Source organism: Lonchura striata, chromosome 3 (genome assembly GCF_050655825.1).
Source record: "Lonchura striata isolate lonStrDom1 chromosome 3, ASM5065582v1, whole genome shotgun sequence".
NCBI classification, from domain to species: domain Eukaryota; kingdom Metazoa; phylum Chordata; class Aves; order Passeriformes; family Estrildidae; genus Lonchura; species Lonchura striata.
In genome coordinates, this window is record NC_140705.1 from 550,150 (window position 1) to 572,406 (window position 22,257).

At 53.0% G+C, this 22,257-nt stretch overlaps 2 protein-coding genes across 9 annotated transcripts in view; one reads left to right on the plus strand and one right to left on the minus strand.

Moving 5' to 3' along the window:
• NRBP1 (nuclear receptor binding protein 1) overlaps positions 1 to 6,175 on the minus strand; it is a 33,437-nt gene extending 27,262 nt beyond the window's left edge. For all 4 annotated transcript variants that reach the window (XM_085574178.1, XM_021545168.3, XM_085574177.1 and 1 more), the window contains exons 1-2: positions 6,119 to 6,175; positions 5,711 to 5,930 (exon numbers count right to left, since the gene is read on the minus strand). In XM_085574178.1, the coding sequence (XP_085430304.1) occupies positions 5,711 to 5,914 (204 nt within the window). In that variant the 5' untranslated portion in view covers positions 5,915 to 5,930; positions 6,119 to 6,175. The remainder of the gene's footprint in view (positions 1 to 5,710; positions 5,931 to 6,118) is intronic.
• A 278-nt stretch (positions 6,176 to 6,453) lies between these two features.
• Positions 6,454 to 21,608, plus strand: PPM1G (protein phosphatase, Mg2+/Mn2+ dependent 1G). Of its 5 annotated transcripts, none has more exons than XM_085574172.1 (10): positions 6,454 to 6,618; positions 10,879 to 10,948; positions 15,454 to 15,539; positions 15,861 to 15,993; positions 17,339 to 17,808; positions 18,230 to 18,367; positions 18,942 to 19,176; positions 20,213 to 20,342; positions 20,482 to 20,584; positions 20,932 to 21,608. In XM_085574172.1, exons 2-10 carry the CDS (start codon positions 10,921 to 10,923, stop codon positions 21,124 to 21,126), a joined length of 1,518 nt encoding a protein of 505 aa, XP_085430298.1. In that variant the 5' UTR covers positions 6,454 to 6,618; positions 10,879 to 10,920; the 3' UTR covers positions 21,127 to 21,608. The 5 variants fall into 5 exon arrangements, with proteins under 5 accessions (XP_085430298.1, XP_021400845.3, XP_085430295.1 ...); XM_021545170.3 differs by lacking the exon at positions 6,454 to 6,618 and adding an exon at positions 6,716 to 6,928; XM_085574169.1 differs by lacking the exon at positions 6,454 to 6,618 and adding an exon at positions 7,285 to 7,565.
• Positions 21,609 to 22,257: the final 649 nt, after the last annotated feature.

The following is a 22,257-nucleotide window of genomic DNA, read 5'->3' on the forward strand; positions in this document are numbered from 1 at the left end:
GCTACAGCTTTCCTGTCATCCATGTCACCATGGGATGCTTGACTACCATGCTTTCATGGCTAACCCATGTCTGGCTGTGCCTCTGCCTATCAGGATTTGCCATGCAGCCTCCCTGCAGGCAGGATGTGGAGTCAGAGTCAGCACACAGCCTCTCCCCTATGCTGGCCCAGCAGGAAGCCTCTCCCCAAACCCAAGCTCCACCAAAGCTGTGGCAGCTGTCAGGATACCACGATGGCTGCCTGGGCTTCCCAAGACAGAGGGCTGACAAGGGAAGGCTTTGGTGCTGCTGCAGAGCATTTTTAGAACAGCTCTGTAAGGAATGCAGAGAGAACTCCATCCCTCAGCTGCAGACAGCTCAGCACCTCCAGCCCCCCAGGAGCTCTGGAGAGTAGCAGCCAGCCACTGCTGCAAGGAGTGAGTGCCAGCTGTCCGTCACAGCCTGTGAGCAAGGACACAAGGGGGCTGTGACAAAAGCTCAACCCCCTCTGCACCCTGAAGTGCCCCTCAGCTCATTCTGGCACATCCCAAGGGTTCAGTTCTTTCAGGGAGCCCCCACATGAACCAATAAAAACGTTAAAAGGCTTCTTCATAACTTCCCTATGATCAAGGAATGCTATAAAAACTACAGCATGGCATTCATTTTCTCCACCAACTGGAAAAAAAACCAGATCCATTGTCAAAACCTGTCAGGGAGCTGGCAGCTCTCTAAGTGCCAGCTTGCTTGGAGGACTGGCGCTTATCTTTTACTACCTCAGCAAGTTTCTTTCCAGTCACAACAGCCTCCAGAATCCCAGAATCCAAACACTCAGTCTGTTGGCATCTTTTCTCCAAGAATCCTCCACTCTGTCCCTTTGAAGAAATGTAAATCCAGAGATACAAAAGTCACCAACTGCCTTCAAATGAAAAATTATTCATGCAACTGAGACTCCTCCTAGAAGTGAGAAGACAACAAAGAGATAAAGATGCAGCAGACCTAGTGTTTCACTTCCTGTCTCTCTGAGTTCAGGTCCTCAAGAATCACAGCTTTTTTCTTAACATTTAAATGCTCCAGCATAGATCGAGAGCATCTGTGAGCCTGAGCACTGAAATCCAACTGTAACATCCAGCCATCAGCACCTGAGGCATTCCAATCCAAATGAAAGATCTTCCAAAGAAAAAAAGAGAACCAAACTAATGGCATTGTGCTGCCTAAATGAATTTTCTAAACTTCCAGTATCCAATGAAGAACAGCAAGACTGGACACACATGCACAGGTGCACACTGTCTCAAACTCTGCTCCCTGAGTTCTGCTCCTGACCTGACACCCAGGGCCACAGGGAACTCCACCCATCACACTGTCATAGTCTACACCACTGTAAGGGAAGCTGTGATGGGCTGCAGCTTTCAGCTGAGGGTGAAAAACCCCAGACAGAAAAAAAATAATTATTCCACATGGCAACCACTGCATGCACAGCCACACTGACACATAAGGCATGTGCCCAGAGATAAGGCAGAAACGAACATCTTGATCTCAGCAGTCACTGAAGTGGGGCAGAAATGGAAAGTGCAGCAGGGGAAAGTCCAGCAGCTGATCCTCAGATGAGTCAGTAACACATGAGCCACAGAACAACAATCAGCCACAAGGTCACCGATGGCTATCAGGAACTGAAACATCACCTTCAGCCACCCCAAAAATGCCCCTCAACACTTCAGAATCCATGAGATAGGTGCCCAACCCCTGTGCCTGCTGCCAGTGCAGGACAGCACGGGACAAGTTTCCAGATGACGGACAGGGCACGAGCAGGGCTGCAAGAACAGCACAATGTCCTCCCACTGCTCTTGAGCAGCCTGACATATTCTCTGGGAAAAGGTAAAAGTATTTTAGCAGAGATCAGCACTCATTCTCCCATTTTCTCCTCTTCTGCTCCAAGTGCCAGGCTGAAGGGCGCAGGAGCACTGGATGAGAGCAGCACCACTCTGAGCAGGCTGAACAGACAGCCAGGCCCAGGCCTGCTGGGCCTCTGCCCTCTGCACCCTGACAGACACACCCTGAAAAGGGGACCTGCTTGTGCCCACACACTCAGCATGGACTCCTTCTCTCTAAAGTACACCACAAAGATGTCAACAAAGTACTTCTTATAAAGCCTTGGCTTACACAGTCACACGGTGTTCTCCTCCCCAGAAGATGTACAGAAAGAAACTTGCTCAACAGACAGCCACCACACACAGCAAACCCAAGGACATCGCCATCTAGGAAGGGCTGAGCCTCTCCAACTCACGACCTTGCCAAGCCAAACACCATAATGCTGGGCTGAAAATAAGGATTCTGCTGCAGCAGTGCACAACTCTTCCTACAGTTATGTGTCATCCATGTAGCTTCCAGCAGGGACAGCAGGCACTAAGCTCTCAGTTTCAGGTTCAGCACCAGCCAGCTTCAGGAGGCTAAACCTGACCTGCTAATGTGGTGCTGCAATCCTGCTCTATTAGGAAGTTTCTATTCCTAGGAGTCACAGCAGATAATTCTCAAGACACTTAGACAACCCAAGAACAGTAAGTTATGCATGCATGCTGCCTGCAAGAAGGAAATGGAAATGTCATGTTACAGCAGGGCAGCAGAAACAGAGGGGTTGGTTTTTCAGAGAGAGCAAGCAGAAGAGAGCCAAGCGAGCACAGGCTGGGAGATCCCACCAGCCCTGGGACCACCCTACCCTCATGCTGTGGGGCCTTGCCTGTGCTTCAGTCATGGGACAAGATACTCTGTGAAGCCTCACCAGTGTGCTGGTCAAGACAGCAACCAGGGATGTGGGCACAATTCCAGAGCCAGATTCACCTCTGGGAATAAAGCAGCACAGTCCACAACACTGCAGGAACCACAGGTACTTCTCCATGTTCCACATAAATGGAATTTGAGGAACATAAGCGTTTTCTATCTTGTTAAAAAGAGTTCCTAGTTAAAAATGTCACAGAGCTCAGCTGCACCCGCTGCTCCCCCCGCCCAGCCTCGCTCCAGCAGCGTTTCCCGTGAGAAGCAGCGGATTTTGGTTTGTGGCCGTGGCTCGGCCCCGTCCCGGCGCTGCCCGCGCCCTGCCCGGGCCCGAGGGTGTGGCCGCCCCGGGGCGTGGCCAGGGCGGGCCGCAGCCAATGGCAGCCGCCGGCGGTGATGTAACGCTCCGCGCCGCCTGCCATTGGTTGCGAGGCCGAGCAGCGGGCCCCGCCCCGGCCGCCCGGCCCCGCCCCGCGGTGCCCCGGGACCGGCCCCGGTTCTTATCCTGGCCCCGGTCCCGGCCCCGGCTCCGGACGGGCGGCGGGGCGCCAGGGAGGGCCTGAGGCCGCTTTCCCCGAACCGGGAGCAGGCAGCCAGGGCGTGCGGGGATGGCACGGCCAGCGCAGGCCGTCCTGCCCCCCGCCACCGTTCCAGGACCGGCGGCGCGGGCACCGTCCCGCCGAAAGCTGCTCGTTTCGGTCAGCAGGCACCGACATCCCCGGCTCACAGCCAGCCCGCCCCTCCCTGCTCACGGGGCCTGCCTGCACAGCTCCACCTCTGCTGCAGCGAGTGCACCACTCATGGATGGTAAAACAATCTTTAAAAAAAAAACAAGCGAGGCCATTGTATTTCAAAACCTACACCGGAGTACGCGCTCGGAGCAAGCAGGAAAGAATGTCACACATAGGAAGTACCAGAGCACAGGCAGAACATACTGTCTCAACCATGTGTGTGCACCCACTCCTCTCCAGTTTGTCATGTCTCATTGTTTCCACGGTGCCACCTCATCCCACATCCAGCAGATACTGTCATAATAAAAGATCGGGATTGCATCACTGGGGAAAGGTCGGCAAATGCTTTTTCCACAGAGCAACACCATCACCCGGAGAGCGGCAGTTAGTAAGAGCCGGCTAACACACTGCAAAGACAGGAATAACCAGGAGAGACTGAGCTGTCACACCTCCCCGGGAAAAAGGGCACTCTGCTCTGGGACACCCAGCAAAGCTGTGACAACATATACATTTCAGGTTAGGAAGCTGCAGTGCGAGAGTTTACTCCGGAGAGCATATCAGCCCAAATGATTCTGACAGTAAAGAGAGCCTGATATCATGCAGTTCAGGGAACAAAAGCATCTCCACAAGCTGGGGGCTTACTGAGACACAAACTCACATGTAAAACCTAGAGACACAGCAGGATTTCACTGCAGGGTCAGCTGCAGCTGAGGCTGCTCCAGGCAGACACAAGTCTGTGCAGCCTTGCTGAGTGAAGGCTCACCCAGCTCACTTAACAATAATGTGTTCTGTGGGCCAATGCCTATCCCTCAGCCTGTGGTGGCAGACAGAGCTCTGACCTCCACAGTGGCAACCTGAAGCCATAAGACAATCATTTAGCCATGCCGAAATTTCAATTCATTTAATTTGTCTGCTGAGGGGGGACTGAAATCCAAAGAAAATGCTAGAGCCTCCCAAATCTTACTTGTCATGTAGGAGAGCACAGAAAACCTTGTGTCTCTTTGTGTCAAAATGATCAGTACTAAATAAAACGCATTGAAGAGAAAACACAAACAAACCAGCTTTGCTCTCCAGCATGTACCCCTTCAGTGCAGAGCAAGAGGTAAAGCACCTCAGGTATGGAATAGATTGTGCAGAACAGAGCCAGACATTCACACTTCTTTAAAAAAGGCTAAAGCTACATTTGTAACCAATCTGCAGAGCCACACCAGAAAAGGCACATTCTGACCACACCATGCCAGCATTTGGCTCAAACCATGACAGCTCTCAGGAAGCAAAGGTGAAGAACTGCAGGGAATCCCTGACATTACTGTGACCTCCAAATTTACATCAGAACAAATTACTCTCTCACCACCACTGGGGTTTGCCCTGCCTTTTTTGCAGTGGTGGACAAAGCAGACAAACCCCTGCGCTCAGCCCCTGAGTTGGCTGAGAAGAGCCCCATCAGCACTTGTGCTGCAGCGCTGGAGCAGCACATTGTCTGGCTGCCAGCACCTGCCAGGGCTGCACAGCCTGCCCAGCCAGGGGAGAGGCACCGTGCCAGCACAGAGCAGAAACCAGTTTGTGCAGACAGCCCCCAGGAAGAAAAACAGAGCCTAGCGACGAGCGGAAAAAAGGATAGGTCCCAAACACCATGATCTAATCTCGTGCCTTTACACATCACGCTGCCAGCACACGCACTGAGGGTGGGTACAAGCTGGACAGGCCAAGGAACGGGCCCGAGTGAGCTGCCTGTGCCATACCCTGGCTGCAGACAACAAAGCAAAGTGAGCATTGAGAGCTGCGGAGCCCGGTAACTGACTCAAGTCACTGGCCACCTCGGCAGCAGGTACCATGCACTCCCCAGAGAACACCAAGAACTGCCCAGTCACCGCTCTCCACCGCTCCCAGAGAGAAAGATCTGTGGAAGGCGACGCACACCGGGAGAGCCGAGCCACTCCCTACCCCACAGCAGCAACAGGCGGCCGTCACAGCGGCCGCGGCAGGGCACGCACCACTGGCTGCGCTCCAGCCCGGGCGCTCCGGCCGAGGAACGGCAGCCCCTGAGGCTGGAGATGGGCCACCCATCTCCCCGCCTCCCCGGAGCGCGACGGCCCCGCACTGTGGGGCCTAGCTGTCCCGGGTGCAGGCGGCAGGAGGACCGGGGACTGGGCGGGGGGGAAGGTGGGGGGGAGGCCGGACGAGCCCCGCCCGGGATCCCCACAGCCCGGCTCCGGAACCGGCTCCCGCCACTGACCTCCTCGCGCCGCTTCTGCCAGCGGCCGCACGGCGACTCCTCCAGGATCTCGGACTCGTCCTCGCTCTCCTCCTCCTCCTCCTCTGGGGGCGCCGCGGAAGTCACCGGCGCAGACACCGAGGTCATCCCCGGGCCAGACGAGGCGGGCTCCGGCTTGGGGTCGGAGCCGCTGCTGGGCACCTGCTTGGACTCGCCCTCCGACATGCTGCGGTCGCACACCCTGCGGGAGAGGCGCGGTCCGTGAGGCGCGCTAGGCCAGGCCAGGCCGGGCCGGGCCGGACCGGGCCGCGCCCGCCAGGCCTGTCAGCCGGGGCTGCGCCCCGGGGCTGCGCCCCGGGCCTGCCAGCAGTGCCCGATCTAGGCGGTCCCGGAGCGGGGCGGGGGGCGAGGGGGGAGCCGCGCACTTACCGGCCCGCAGCACCGCCCGGCCCCGAGCGCGTCCCCGCCGCAACCGCCGCGCTGCGTAAGGCGCCGTGCGGGGCGGGGCCTCTGCCGCGGCCAATCAGCGACGCGCGCGGCGCGTCAGCGCCCGCCAATGGCCGGCGGGCGGGGATCCGCGGCGTGTCGCTCGCCAGGGGGCGCCCTGCGCGAAGGGCCGAGAGGGATCCTGAATAGGGCGGGCCAGCCCCGTACAATAACCAATGAGATAGCGAGACGGGGCCCTCGGGGTCGATGATTGGTCGGGGGGGGGGGGGGGGGGGTGACTCAGCCTATATAAGGTGCTGTGTGCGCAAGGGCCCCTTATACAGAGGGGCAGGGCGATAATTTTGGTAGTTGTGAGCGTGCGCGCCATTATCTGTGCGAGTGGCCGCCTGCGGCAACGGCTGGCGGTGGCATCGCTGGTTCCAAGTCCGCTGTTCCCCCGGAGGAGCCTCAGGGCAGGTCGAAGCCACCCGCGGGCCGTGTAGGTAGTCCCGGGGCGGAGCGGGCCGCGGTGCCGCTCTGGCCGCGCCTCTATGGTCGGCGCTTCCGGCCGCCGAGCTTCCGGCCGCGCGACTTCCGGTCGCCGCCCGCCGGTGCGAGGTCCCGCCGCCTCCGCAGTCCGCTCGCGCCCCCGGTCCGGTCCGGGCGCCGCCGACCGAGGCCGCCGCGGCCGCAATGGGCGCCTACTTGTCGCAGCCCAACACGGTGAAGAGCTCCGGGGACGGCGCCGGGCTCGGGCCGCGCCCGCTGCACTTCGGGTTCAGCGCCATGCAGGGATGGCGCGTCTCCATGGAGGTGAGGGGGTGAGGCCGGCGGGGCGGCGGCGGTCGCAGCCGCCGCTCCTCGGGGCCCTGCGCCGGCGGGCCCCGACGGCGCCGAGCGGCGAGGAGGTCCGGGGGTCTTGGTCACCCCTTCCCGAGGCCGGAAGGGGCACTTTGCCTCGCCCGGTGCCGCCCCAGCCTTTCCCGATTTCCACACGGCAGCTGCGTGTTCCGGCTCCTGCGTGGAGCGTCCCCCCGTGTCGCGGGTGACACGTGCGGCTGGATAAATCCCTGCGAGAAGTGAGGAGTTCGGGGTGAAAAATGAAGAGAAGGAGCATTTGAGTGAAAGCGAGTGGGAAGTTCTCAGGGAAATTGCCTGATTTTCTCCCCTGAAATGAAGTGTCCGTGTCTTGCTGTGCTTCCTCCCTGTTTTTATTTATTTATAGGAAGATCTGTGGGAAGAATTCTTATGGCTGCTGTCAGTTTCCTGTTGCCAGTGCTGGCTTTGCTGGGCTCATTGTGGGCAGATGAGCTGCCGCCAGACCCACACCTGGCTGAGGATCCAGGGTTTGCCTGTGCCTCCCCAGTGCAGGAGGCTGCAGGAACTGCTCTTAGAGCTCTTGGTTGGTGTGGGGCTGCTGCCCTGCAGGTCTGTGAACTTCAGACCCTCTGTGAGTACCAGTCATGTGCTGCTTTGTTTTCCCTTCTGGGCAGCCAGTAAACAGCTGGATTCAGTAGGGATTAATCCTGGTCCCTGCAGCCACACCAGATACATCTCTCAATTTGCTTTGTTTGCTGTGGGTGATTTGGAGAGGATGTCTCGTTCAGGCTGTCAGACATTGAAGTTTTGCTGGTCTAGGTCCATAAGCCATTTTGTCAGACACATCACTGCTTCTTGGAGTGCGACAGCAGTCCTACAGGTGACAAATCAGTGACCTGAGGTGGTTCCTCCTCTCTGTGTGTGCAGCCCTGGACTCTGGTCCTCGGGGTGGAAGATGCAGAACTGGTGCTTGTGCTCCTGAGAGTCTCTCAGAGAACGTGAGTGGAACTGGTTGGCAGTGCCTGAGGTATTCCAAGCTGGGGACACAGGGACATTGCTGGAGCACTGAGTGTGACCTCAAAGGGATTAATGTGTGTGTAAGCAGCTCTGGCATCCCTTTGCTCAGAGCTGGGTTGTGTGAGGGACACAGGCTGGATGTGGGAGAGCAGAGTGACCCTGATTTATGGTGCTGGTGAGTTCACTCAACCCTCCCGCAGCTGGGACAGGGCTCTGGTTCCCTCACTTGGGGCTGTAGCTGTGCAGAGGCTGGGCAAGGCCCTGAGCTGCAGATGTGGGTTCTGCACTACCCAGCATCTCTGGTTTATCCCTGCTGGCAGAGGCAACACTGAGGCCATCAGTGTGAACATGGTTTAGTTGAGTTATCCCAAGAAACAAGCAGATGGCAGGAGTTGAACCTGCTGCAGATTGCTTCTTTTTCTGATGGGAGAGAAATGTGTGTTTTACACACAGCTGAGCAGTCAGTTTTCTTGCATTCCAGCACTCTGTGTTCTGCTCTCTGTCTTACCTTGTTTTCTTTTTTCATTCTCTTCGTGTTCAGTTGCACTTCTGCTCTTCTACAAGGCTTGAGAAAGTCCTGAGCAAATATTTGTGCTTAATGCTGTGGTTCTGTGTGTGTTGGTGAAGCCAGTCAGAGTATGCACCTGGTAAGGTACAGCTATTTTGGGTGTAAAAGAGCTTTTTGTCACTTTGTACTTGGGTTTTGGGAGCCTTCAAGTGAGCTGGGTGTACAGGGCTCTGAAGAAATTACTGTAGCTTAGCCCAGAGTGGTTACTTTGGGAGTAAGGAAATGTTTGGGGCAGATGAGGGACCCCAAGGATATGGATACAAAAAAAAAATTGTATTAGGTACGAGAAGCAACAAAGAAAAGGGCTGAAGTCAGTTTTATTGTCCAGAGGAGTGCTCTGGGATATAGTGGGAGGCACAGGATGTGCTTGGTTGGGGCTTCTCTAAACTCTTTGCTCCTACTTTGCCTGTACCCCCACAGTGAGACACCAGTGTGCAGCTTCATTCCTTTCCCATGGCTTAGAACAAAAGCCATTGCTGCAAAAACTGAAAGAGTTTGGTTTAAAATGTGGAGATTTGTTACATGAGCTCTCAGGTTAATTTATTAATTTGCTTGCTCATGTCGGCTGAATTGGGTGTTTGATGTTCCAGACAGAGTTTTTCACCGCTGTTACAGTAACCACTCTGGTGACTGGGGAGGGATCCATAAGGCTGAGTAGTTGGAGCAGACTTTTGGAGCCCTTGTGAGCTCTTCAGCACACGAAATCACAGTGAGACGACAGTCAGTGCAGCTCCCTGAGCAGGGCTGGGTTGCACGCTGCCCTGGCGGCGTTGGCAGTGCCAGGACCTGCCTCTGCCCTGCAGAGCCACCAGCCCTGGGGCGGGTGGGAACTGAGGCCTCCCCCTGCCCATTCTGCCCCTGGGCTGGGGCTCAGTGCGAGGACACATCAGGACAGGCTCAGAAGGGGCTCAGCAAGGGCAGCACAGACTATTTTTGGTGCCAGTGCTGGGTTTCCTCCACAGCAGCATTTGCATCTCTTTAATTACACTGCTGTTTGGTCACCTGGGACTTATCCCAATTATTGTGTTGGGGGTTCACTGTCTCACTGGCTTCTGTGAATGCTCAGAAAAGTGAGCACTAAAATGCTGCTTCTTGGTTTATCTCTGTTTTCATTTGCTCTCTCCAGTGAGGGCTGGGGAAATTTCCTGCATTACCATTCAGTCATTACTCGTTTTGAACTCAGATGGTCACTTGCTGGTTCAGAAGCTCTTTTCATCCCAGTGCCAGCAGTTACAATGCAAAGAGTGCTACATAAACCCAGAGCCTCACTGTTCCTGTTTCCTGAGCAAGGAACAAAGTTCTCATTTCCAGAAAACTGGAATTCTGGAGAGCAAAGAGACTTTATCCAAGGAGTTGTACCCAAAAAAAGAGAGAGCTCAGTGGTTGCTGGGCTGTGATCTAGTTCTGTGTGTGTGAATTTTGGAATGTTGCTGGCAGCAAGGACACATTCAGATATTTGAGACTGCTCTCTTGGAGTAAGCACGATGTTTTGTGGCAATTGTAGCACAATGAAGGTGATGAACCACAGAAAAGATCACATTGTTGAACATATTGCAGGATACATGTTCTTCCTGACCATGGGAGTGTGGGATGTCAGGTGGTGAGGGCTGGATTGAAGGAATGTCTGGGGGTTAGCTGGGCCTAGGAGAAAGGTTCAGCCTGGCCATCTGTTCCAGGCTCTGTGTTGCAATAGCCAAGGTGGGTTTGCTTGCCCATGGGGAAGGAGTTGAGGCTGTAAAAATCATGGGGATGCCTTCCTCACAGCTGGCTGCTCCACAGAGACCTTGTGGAGAGAAGGGCTGTGCACTGCTTATGGCTTGTGGTGGTTTTTACCTTTGTGCTTTGCCCAGAGATGGGAAAGGAGCTGGGGAGGGGTCTGGAGTATGAGACTGAGCAGTGGCTGAGGGAGCTGGGGAAGGTTAAGCCTGGAGAAAAGGAGGATCAGGAGGACCTTCTCACGCTCTGCAACTCCTTGAGGGGAGGGGGGAGGGTGCAGCCAGCAGGGGGTCACACTTGTCTCCCAGGAAACAATGGACAGGAGAAGAGGAAACAATCTCAAGCTGTGCCAAGGCAGGTTCAGGTTGACTATTGTGAGCAATTTCTTTATGGAAAGGTTTGTCCAGCCCTGGCACAGGCTGGCCAGGGCAGGGGTGGAGCTCCCATCCCTAGAAGGTTTAAAAGCAGTGTAGTTGTGGCTCTTTGGGGGTGTGGGACAGCACTTTGGGTTGGCAGTGCTGGGGCAGTGGTTGGGCTCAGTGGTCTCAGAGGGCTTTTCCAATCCCAACAATTTTGTGTTCCTATGATTTTCTGTGGGTCTAATGCAATCTCTGTCATTTCAGACCTTTGCTCTCTCTTTCAGGATGCCCACAACTGCATTCCTGAGCTGGACAGTGAAACAGCCATGTTCTCTGTCTACGATGGACACGGAGGTAACTGCGTCCACTCTGCTCTGTCCTGTCCTTCAATGTGACCCCTCTGGGCTGCTAGGGCATCCATCTGTGGTTAGGAATTCTGCTCCTTGATGGAAGCATTTTCTTTCATAGATACCATCAACAGATGTTTTGAACCTCGTAGGGGTCCTAGGAGGAAGGTCAGGGTTTGATCTGAAATTGAAATCAGATTTTTATTCCATCTTTTATACTTTTTGAGAATGGCTGTTTTTATGGTGGATAAGCCGGGCAGGAGAGTCACAAAAGAAAAAGTGGTAAAAAAAATCACCTGTGATTGACTCTAGGCAGTGTGTTCTAGTGGTTGCCCAAGGGAAAGAGGGAAAATCAAAACAGGCAGATCCATTCCCTGTAAGGGCTCTTTAAACTGGAGATTGCAGTCATTCCATCCTGGACACATGGTGGAGTCTTCTGGATGTGCTAACTCTTCACAAATTTGTCTGATTGTATTTTAAGAAGGTTTCTGTGTTTGGTGACTGTTTACACTGTGTCTTTTGCACAGAATCATTTGAAAAATATATGGTTAAATCTGCTGCCTGATAATTTCACTGCAGTATCCATTAAACAAGGAATGAGTGAATAATCACTCTGGTAGTACTTTTCACTTTTACTTTTTTGGACTCTGTGTCTTTTTTTTTTCTCCAGTCAAGAGGAGTCCAAAGTTTCTCTCTGCTTGTATGACCAAATATTGCTATTAAATATTATTGCTAACATTATTACAGAATTTGCTCTGCCTGTTAAATCTTGATCCTTGGATCAAGATCCTGCTGTTAAATCTTGCAAAATATTTTAGTTTTGATCATCCTGAGTGATCCATCATGTTTTACTGACCTCTTTTCCTGCTAATTTATATAGATATTGAACAGCATAGCTTTTCAAGGAGCTCTCCCAATGGCCATCCCGCATTCTGAAAACTGCTCCTATCTAAGCTCCCTGCTTTTCTTGTGGCAGTTTATTATGGAAAAGGTTTGATGGCTTGTTTCAAAGCTCTTTGAAAATCTGTGTGCAGTAGATGAACTGAGCTGCCTGTTTCCTCCTGCTCATTGGCTCTGTAACAGTGGCCAGTTTGTGACTGGCATCACCGTGTTTGTAGCAAGTAGCTCTTCCAAAGATGTCATCTCACTCTGAAGAATGTATTCCATATTCTGAAATTACTTTTTTCCTGAACTTCATCTCAGAGTGTGCAGTGACCCATGTGGAGCAGTCACTGATATCCTGAAGGGTATCTTGGAGAACATGGGCATGATGAGTTGGTGCTGCAAGGCATGGAATGACAAGCAAATGGGATGTAGGGATCAGGAACTGCTCACCTCAAAACGGTGTGTGTGTGTCAGGCAAAAGTAAAGATAGGGAGCATGGGTCAAGAATGAAGAGTATCAAACCATCTGTTCTCCTCTGAGCTCAGTGTGTTGGTTTCTCAGCTGCCAAGGTCTTACACCATGTGTTGGGTTTTAGAGAGACTTTGGACACATGACATTCCTGTAAGTACAGGACACCGAGTATTGTGTTTAGTGTTCTTAAATACAATAGGGAAGATTTGAGATAGACATTAGGGAAAGGCATGGGATGGCAAAGCACTGGCATGAGTTTCTAACTCATATTTTAGATGTCTAGTGATTGAATCTCTGCAGCTCTCCCTGGACAAACCATATCAGGAAGGACATGGATATAGTTGAATCTGAATTAGAAGAACAGCTTTTGCCCATCCCCTGCTATTGTGTGATTCTTTTTTTTTTTTTTTTTTTTGATGCATTAGTTCTTAAGTTTGAAGCAATTACTCTTGCTTATGTAAGAGTAAGTTTTTGGGTAGGAGCCTTGCTAAGCTTTATTGGCTGGCAGTATAGAAACTGAATTTAGCTTCTCTTGTATACCTTGCTCATCTCTCACCCTGAAACACTCCAGTAACCTTCCTGCTCCAGATAGGTTGGGAAATGTTTTTATTACTGTGTTATTTGAAAAAGGGTGAGTATGGGGTGTTTTTTACCTATTAGCATTTTCCATTTCATTGATCAGTTTTTCTCTTATGTTTCCCTCATGTGGACAAGCCTTCCAGTGTTTGAAAGATGCTGCTGGGCCAGTTTTCTGCCTTCCCCAGCTCCATTTTCTATGTGCTCTGGCCTCCCTGCCTCCAGATTCTGGAGGATGACATTTGGGCACTCTGCCCCTTGAGTGGGGGGCACAGAGTGTTTGCTCAGTCCCTATTGCTGTCTACTTGTGCTTTAGCTTTTATTTTAATAATGTGCCTTCATTGACATCTATCTCACATTGCTTTGTGTCTCTTGAGGTTTATTTCGCTCTCTTTGCTATTTGCCTTTTCACTGTGTTTAAAAAATTATTGGTTTAAACTTCTCTCGACTCAAGGGCTTCCTGCCTTTTACTTTTCCAATCCACTCCCTGGTTCCACGAGAGGTGGGCAAGTGGCTGGTTGGTGCTTAGCTGCCCCCTGGGGTTAAGCCACAGCAGTCCTTCTTTGGCACCCACCACGGGGCTGGAGCAGTAATGGACAGAGCATGTCAGAGGGGATTTGTGTCTGTTGGCAGCTGCAGGTCACAGTGCTGCCTCATGTTCCCAGGATCAGTTTACCTTATCCACACCATGTTCTTTTCTGTGCTGTACCTGTTGGAGGCTGGTGTTGGTTCCTGCTGTTTGCTGGGCTCTGCAGTGATTAGTAGTGTTTGACCAAGAGATCTGTTATTCAAACGCTGCCCTCGAGCCTCCGCTGGCACTTGGCCTCTGCACTGAGGACATCACTGTCCTTCAGGTTCTCTCATGGAGACATCTAACAATTTTTCACCTCCCTCCAAGAGGTGTTTTTGGAGAAAACCTAGAATGGCCAAGGCCTCACAAGCCTCACAGGCAAAACTTTCTTCCTAATATCGCCTCTAACACTGCCCTCTGTCAATGTGGAGCCATTCCCCCTTGTCCTGTCACTCTAGGCCCTTGCCAGAGGTCGTCTCCAGTGTTCCCCGGTCAGACCCAGTCTCTTTGTTCCCTGTACCACAGAATGTTTTGCAGCATGGTGTAGCAGCAGACATTTGGCTGTTTTTGTTCTCTGTCAATGGCCACTTGATCCCTTCTCTGCAGGTACATTGGAAAAGTCCCTTGTCTTTCTCCCAAATCTCCCCACTTCTTTGCTTCCCACTATATTCCCTTTGCTGAACTGATGGCTGGCTGCTGCTTTCCTCTTGCCTCCCTTGCTCCCCCATTCCTTCTCAGAGCTTTGCTCCTGTCTGTACAGCTCTTCCTGATGCCCAGCTGCCCCCACAGTCTCTGTTGGGCTCAGAGAAGGGCAGGGAAGTTGGAATGTGCAGTAGGAAGGTCAGAAGTTGTGTGGATGGTCCATCCTGTGAAAAACCCTCCTGTAGCCAAAGGAAAAGGAGCCCACATGGCTCTGGTTGTACCTACAGGAAAGCCCCAGGTGCAGGTAGGCTCTGGCTTGCTGTGCCCAGCCACCCACACTGCTATTTCTTTGTACTGGGATGGGAATGATCCGTCCAGCCCAGCCTCAAGATGTTCCTGGCCCCTGCAGTGGGACCCTCCACCTGCCTGCAGCTTGCCCTGCTCCTCTCCCTCTTTCTGTCAATCATTTCATTTGTTTCTCAGTTTCTGACTCTAAGTTTTCTTCTTTATGAGGTGTGAGCCATGTCCACATTCCAGTGTCCTACACTGTTCTTTTCTCATGTAAAAACCTCAATGACTAGTGTGATCTCTTAAAACTCACACTAGTTTAGTTTATCTTTCTTGCCCTGTTCAAGATAAACTACAGAAATTCATCATCCCTCAATGTTTACTCTTCCTTCTCTCTTAATAGCATCTTCAGGATCTAAACAAATTCCTCCTTTGCCCTGTTCCATACCTGGCACCATTACTTACCAAGCTGGGGGAGTTCCTGGCTTTTCAAAATCTCTCAGCTGCTCTAGGATGAGCACTTGACTTGATCTGTCTCTCGGTACTGGTTATCCCCCATGCTCTCAGCAGAGCTGCTGTTTATCTTGCTGTGCTCTTTCCTGTACCGAGTGACTGCCCTATCTCCTGAGAGCTTCATCTCAGTCTCTGGGATCTCATTGCCCTTTGTCTGGCACACTCACGAGGAGACAGAACATTTTTTATGTGCTCACTGCACATTGGTAATGCTCCAATAGAACCTACAGTGAGCAAAAGCTTCCCTTTCCTTCTTGTTTCACTGACATGTGAAATTAAAGATTTCCAGGTAGGCTGGACCTAAAGGGTCGGCCTAAGCTCCCTCTCAGGAAGTTCACAGCATTGGCCAAACCTGCTGGTTTGGAGCTCTGAGGTTTGCCAGGGCCGTCTGCACATCCTACTGGGAAGGTGTAAGCAGGATCCCCACACTCAGCTGCTGTGTCACTGTTCTGTGTCTGGAGCTGCTCTGGCTTGTGTCCCAGGATTTACCTCAGGAATTCAGCTGCTCAAGAGCAGGTTCTGTCTGGAAGGATGAGCCTCTTTAAATAAATTCTTCTCTTTTTCAGGAGAAGAAGTTGCCCTGTACTGTGCCAAGTACCTCCCTGAGATCATCAAAGACCAGAAGGCCTACAAGGAAGGCAAATTGCAAAAGGTAAGGAGCCAAATCTGCCCTGGACTAAGTGCCAACACAAAGGAAAACCCTTGTGTCAGTACCCAGTTGGGTGTGGGTTGTCCGGGGAGGTGATGGAGTCTCCATTCTTGGAGCTATCCAGAACCTGTCTGGGCATAGTCCTAGGTGTCCCTGCTGGAGCAGGGTGTTGGATCAGGAGAAGCCTGTAGGTCCCTGCCAGCTGCAGCCATGCTGTGATTAGTTAAAGTGTGCAAGCAGGAAGAGACTGGATTGCACAGGATGGCAGGCAGGCATCCTGTAGGGAGGGGGCAGCTGCCCTCTCATGTCTTTGTTCATACACAGGCCCTGGAAGATGCATTCTTGGCCATTGATGCCAAGCTCACCACAGAGGAGGTGATTAAGGAGCTCTCTCAAATGGCTGGGCGGCCACAGGACGATGAAGATGAGAAGGAGAAAGTTGCTGATGAAGATGATGGTAAGTTAGATGTCACTGAACAGACAAGGCTGCAGCTCCAGGACAGGGATGTAGAGCAGCAGGGTCAAGTCTCCTTGGACACAAGGTTTTCTGTGCTGGTTTTTCAGTTAAATTTTGGCTGAGTTGAGCTACTGCCCTTAGCATTGCCCATGGCTTTGGGCTGGTGCTAGAGGGGGAACCTTTATCCATTTGCAAGCTTAATGCTATAGATAACAAAGCAGCCTGACACCATTTTATATAGAACTTCCTCCGTGGGTCACAGGGTTCCAGGATATGTCAGGAATTCTGAGCTGGACTCAGTTGTGGAAGGGAAATGATGTGGTGGTGTGTAGTGCTCAGCTCTCCCTGGCTGGTGGCAGCCACCAAGTACAGATAGGAATGAAGCAGATCCTGGTCTTTTTGAGCAATTCTTCTTCCCACAAAGAAGCAAGTGTTCCACCAGCAAGTGGCTGCCAGCCCAGGAGGTGTTTCCTGGGGTGGAATCCTGTACTGCTCTTGCTGAGTACCATGTGACCAGCCTTGAGACAGATGCAAGGTGATTCTGTCACTTTGAACAATATGTCAGTCTGGAAATGCTGAATTTGTTGGGTTTTTTCCTCCAGCTGACATGGATGAAGTCATGGGATGAAGGGTGGGTGGGTAGTTGGGTTTTCTTTCTTGTTGTTCTGTATTTTCAGGAGCATTTGGCCTATCTGTATTTGTTTTCTTTTGGGGATTAAACAGCAAAGCAAACTATATGCAAGGGGATGTCAGTAGGGAAGCAGTGGTGTTTGGCCCATGGTCACTGGGGAAAATCATCCCACTTTCTGCTTAGTCCCATCTGGGAGATGGCCAAAGTTGTGCTCTCACCTGTTGTACCTGTCCAGATGGCATCTGGTGGGGATCCCTGGGGTGTTTCAGTTGTTCTTGTGTTCCTAGCTGCAGCATTAATGACCAAACCTGCACATGGAAGTGGTGGCTCTGCTTCTCTGCAGCCCCCAAGGAGCTTATGCTTGGGCAAGTGAGGCTCTACCCCCTGGCCACACACCTGGTGTGCACACTGTGCTACCACCAGCCCTCATGCCTGATGTAAACACTCTGTGGTGCTGTCAGTCAGCCAGGAAAAACCGGGTCTGGGGCAGGGGGTACTGGCAGGCTGTGCTGTCATCACAACTGTGGCCTTGCTGTTTCCTTCCTGCTCACCTGTAGCATCTGGAGCTCTGGGAGGGCACAGGGCTGGCTGTGTGCTCAGAGTCAGCCTGGGGAGCACTGCTAGAGCTCTGCCAGCAGCAGCCTCAGCTGGGGCAGCTCAGCACAGCACCCAGTGTGGTGAGTGTCCTGCTCTCTCTCCCTCTTCTGTTTGCAGTGGATAATGAGGAAGCTGCTCTTCTGCACGAAGAAGCCACAATGACCATCGAGGAGCTTCTCACACGTTACGGACAAAACTGCACCAAGAACCTCAAAGCCAAGTCTGTAGCTGCAGCTGGGGATAACGCTGTGGAGGGGACAGGCAAGCAGCATGATGGGGAGTCAAATATGAATGGAGAGGCTGACCCAGGGGAGCTTCCCGACCACAAGGAGAGGAAGAACGGGAAGCCAGACGAAGAAATCACGGGTATTTCCTCCACCTCAGACAAAGCCAGCGCTGGAGGCAACAGCCCTGCTCTGCAGAAGCCTGAACTAGGCAAAGGTGACGAGGCCGTCACCTCTTCTACTGGGGAGGCCGGGCCCTCCTGCTCCTCTACGGGAAAGCCCCAGCGCACAACCAAATCCAAATTTTTTGAGGACAGTGAGGATGAGTCAGATGAGGTTGAGGAAGAGGAGGAAGACAGTGAGGTAGGAAACAGCACTGGAACAGAGTGGCCTTCTGGCTGGGCAGAATGCATTGCTTATGGTGGTACTTGAGACGAGCCTCTGGCTCATCCTAGGTGTGTTCCTAGGAGCAGGTGTTTCAGGCTGATCCTTTGAGGCCATCCCATGGGAATGTTTGGGATTCTTGAGCTAACCCCAGAAGACACTCACTCATCCTGCAGCAGCCATAGCTGATAGCCCCTGGTCCTGCTGCATGCACCATCCCTTCATCTGCTGCTGTAGTGACACCAGCTGCTCTGGTTGTAGCCATCAAGTGTGGGGGACACATGGCAGGTCACTCACACCTCTGGGGGCACTGACCATTGGTCCCCAGGATGGAGGGACCAGCTGGGGGACAGCACCAAGGGTCCTGTGTGACTCCTCTGGTATCTCTCCTTTCTTGTAGGAATGTAGTGAGGATGAGGACGGTTACAGCAGTGGAGAGGCAGAGAATGAAGATGATGAAGATGACACTGAAGAAGCAGAGGAGGATGAAGATGAAGAGGAGGAAATGTTGTTACCAGGCATGGAGGGGAAGGAGGAGGTGCGCACCCTGGTTATGTGTTTTGCAGCTTAGCGTGGAGCCAGGGGCACTTGGGAGACTCAGCTAGGGGGTGTTCCTGTTCAGGTGGGGACAGAACACCCTGTGAACTCTGTTGGGGCTGAGGGAGCTCTGACAGCCTGGGTTCGTACAAAAGCTGAGGGATGGGCCTGGATGTGGACAGCAGGTTGAGATGGAGGAGGCTGATGCTGCTGCTGGGTGTGAGGTGCTTGGAAGGCGGTGCAGGGGGAGAGCATGGGGCAGGAATGGGAGGGCTCTGCTGGCACCGCTGCTCCAGCACGGCTCCTCACCGGGCAGGGCTGTGGCTTTTCAGCCCATGATGGCACAGTCAGGCAGGCCAGGGACCCAGGGGGTCAGGAAAAGGGGACATGGCTTCCAAGGTGCCAATTTCTTCCTCTGGGGAAATGTCCTGACATGAAGTGAGCATGTGCTCAAGCTGGGCTGGGGTTGGAATTAGCACATGAGAGCAGAGGGAACAGACCTGTGGAACGCCACAGAATCCTGACCCACCACACTGCATGAGATTGGGAAATCTCACTGGAATTGTCTCTTGCAGCCTGGCTCAGACAGTGGGACCACGGCTGTGGTGGCGCTCATCCGTGGCAAGCAGTTGATCGTGGCCAACGCCGGGGACTCACGCTGCGTCGTGTCAGAGGGCGGCAAGGCTGTCGACATGTCCTACGACCACAAGCCAGAGGATGAGGTGGAGCTGGCCAGGATAAAGAATGCTGGTGGCAAGGTCACCATGGACGGAAGGGTGAATGGCGGCCTCAACCTCTCCAGGGCCATCGGTAAGCAGGGAGAGGGGATGGTGGCAGGCCTGGCCTCGGAGCACCAGCCTCAGGAGAGCCACGCTGACAGCACTGCCAGCCACTGAGGTTGTGGAACAGTTTTTAATGAGATGAGTGAAACCTCTTCAATGTTTGATGGGAGATTTCAGTCTAATTGGAGAAAATGGCCGTGAAACAGTTGAACGTCAGTGGAAAGCAGCATCTGACACATCCCAGGCTGTTATGCTAGTAGCTGGGTTGTCAGAAACCACCTCACGTAAACTGTCCCAAAACCAGACTGCTGCCTCTGGAACAAGACTTTTCATGCTTACTGGGTTATTGAGGAATCTTGGTGTGTTGCCTCCTGAGGACCTGGTTTCGTGGCAGTTTGAGCCCATTTATTTATCTAAGTGTGTACAGAAGGACCCAAACCACTGAAATCATTATCTTAGTGTAAAGATATAAAACACTAGGGTGGAAATAGGGGGTTTATTTAGGGAGACACTGGCATTCCCACCTGCTATTTTGTGGTGGCTGTAGAAGTGCCTTCATAGGATGATTCCTGATAAGCTGCTAGTCAAAACTGAGGGCCAGTTTATCAAGGGAACTTTGAATCATAAAATGAACCCTGGAGTGGTTAGTGGTTTGGGTGGAAAAAGGGACCTTAAAGCTCAACCAATTCCAGCCACAGCCATGGGCAGGGACACCTTCATTAGAGCAGGGTGTTCCAGACCCCGTGCAGCCTGGCCCTGAACATTTCCAGGCATAGGGCAGCCGCAGCCTCTTCAGGGGTGAGAGGTGCTGTGTGCTGTTAGCCTCATGTTGGCCCCAGGAGCCAGAGAAGGGGCACTTGGTTTGGAGTAAAGAGAGGCTGAGCTGGCCAAGACCCCTCTTCCCTGGGCTTGCCAGAGCTTACACCTGGAACATGCAATGGTTCCTCTGCTTCGTGGCCCACAGCCTGATCCCAGGTTGTGGGAGCACTCACTGATCCCACTGGGAATGCCATGTGGCAGGGCACAGCACTGCCTGTGCCCAGACATCTTCCTCCCCACCACAGGGGATCACTTCTACAAGCGGAACAAGAACCTCCCTCCAGAAGAGCAGATGATCTCTGCCTTGCCTGACATCAAAGTGCTGACAATAAATGATGACCACGACTTCATGGTCATTGCCTGTGATGGAATCTGGTGAGTAGTGAGGGAGCCGTTGTGCCTCTGGGGCATCACCGCTCCAGGCTTTCTCCAGAGCTGGGCCCGAGGAAGGCCTGTTGGACACTATGGCATGTGTGTTCCCTTTGCCTGCATGCCTGACCTCTCTGCTCTGCAGGAACGTGATGAGCAGCCAGGAAGTGGTGGATTTCATCCAGTCGAAGATTACCCAAAAGGATGAGAATGGAGTCTTGCGGCCACTCTCCTCCATTGTAGAAGAGGTAAGATGAGCTCTGCTGTCCCTCCAGCAATGTGGCATTTCTGTGTCCCAGCTCAGTGCCTGGCTCTGCCCTCCAGCTCCCTCAGATGGGTTCCCTGGGCACTCCAGCCAGTGTCTGACCTCAGGGGTGCTGTCCAGCCCAAGGACTTTCTGCCCACATTCAGAAACCTGGGGCTGCCAAGGCTATCTCTGTCCCTTGTCCGGTGGGAACAGCCTTTGACTCCTCCTGCATGGGTCTGGCCTGGCAGCCCCTGAGCCACTGTCAGGTGCTGGAACGGGCCCAGTGCCTCAGGGTGCTGTTCCAGTGTGTATCTGTTCTCTTTGCTGACTTGCCCTGTCCCTTCCCAGCTGCTGGATCAGTGCTTGGCTCCAGACACCTCAGGGGATGGCACCGGCTGTGATAACATGACCTGCATCATTATCAGCTTCAAACCCCGTAACACACACCCACCTGCTGAGAGTGGGAAGCGGAAACTGGGGGAGCCAGTGGCACCAGCAGAGGAGAACGGTGGGGACAGCACCAAGAAGTCCAAACTGGAGTAGCAGGGCCCACCTGGGGACTGGGCTGTGCTCACCAGACTCTCGTTTCTTACCCATGCTGAACTCAAGACTCCAGGTCTTGTCCTTTTTTTAGCCTTAGCAGAGGCCTTGTTTGTCCGTGTCCTGGTCGGGGGGTGGGGCGGGTCTGGTTAGCAAGGGCATGTCGCACTGTTCATCCGTAACCATTCCAAAGAGGGAGCGAGGACGGAGCCGCGCCCGGGAGCGCTGCACCGCAGAGTCCGTGCTGAGGAGGAGGATGTCCCCCCATTGTCTCCATGTGGTTGTTGCCATTTCTGTGCCTGTGAATTTCTGTTTGGAGGGAAGAACTTTTTCACTGTTGAGATTTTTTTAATCTGCACCCAATTATTTAAGGCCCTTTCTGGTTTTTTTTGTGAAACAATCTGGCGGCAGTGCTGCAGCCACGCCGTGTTCAGTTGTACACTTTCAATCAATACTTTTTTCAAACTAAAAGATCAGAAAATACAGGTGTGGTCTTGGTCCTTGGTTCTTTCCTGGAGGTGGAAGTGAGGAAGGTGGGGTGGGGAGAAGAACATTTGTCCCTGTGGTCTTGGAATCACTGCAGGGTTTTGGCCTGTGTCTCCCAGTTTCCCCAGGATGACTTTTCTGAGGTGTCTCATACAGAGTAGACGTGAGCCTCTGGAGAAGGTCTGTGTCTGCTCAAGGGAGGGGTACCAGGCATGCCCCTGAGCTCACCTGCCTATGGCACCCATAGAGCTGCACCTTCTGTCAAGGTGTGTCAAGAGGCAGCTCCTCCCTGATGCACAGCTCGGACAAGGGCTGTCGGTACCTGTAGCTGCTCTGGCAGGAGCGAAGCCCGTGGGCTGTAAAACACTGATGGAAGGATGTGGGCTATACATGTGAGCTCTCCCTGTGTGGCAGGAAGAGCCCACTGGAAAAGTAGAGCACTCTGTGCTGATCCATTATTTCTTTTCACAGACCACTGACCCCTTTTATGTCCATTTCCCACCCTTGTTCTTTCCCTGAGTCCCTGCTTCCCCCACACCCTGGAGTTGCCCCATCTGCCGCAGGATTCCAGGGAGCCAGAAGCTCTGTGGGCAGCAGACCCCATTGCTGCCAGGGGGTCCCCCTGGACCTCAGGCACCCCTGTCTGAC

What these genes read in the sequence shown, in the direction of transcription:
- PPM1G (XM_085574169.1), top strand. Translation starts at nt 7,422, where the DNA reads ATGAGCTGCCGCCAGACCCACACCTGGCTGAGGATCCAGGGTTTGCCT. An exon ending in TGTCTACGATGGACACGGAG is followed by an intron (nt 10,949 to 15,453) that starts GTAACTGCGTCC and finishes TCTCTTTTTCAG; the next exon opens with GAGAAGAAGTTGCCCTGTAC. An exon ending in TCTCCTCCATTGTAGAAGAG is followed by an intron (nt 20,585 to 20,931) that starts GTAAGATGAGCT and finishes GTCCCTTCCCAG; the next exon opens with CTGCTGGATCAGTGCTTGGC.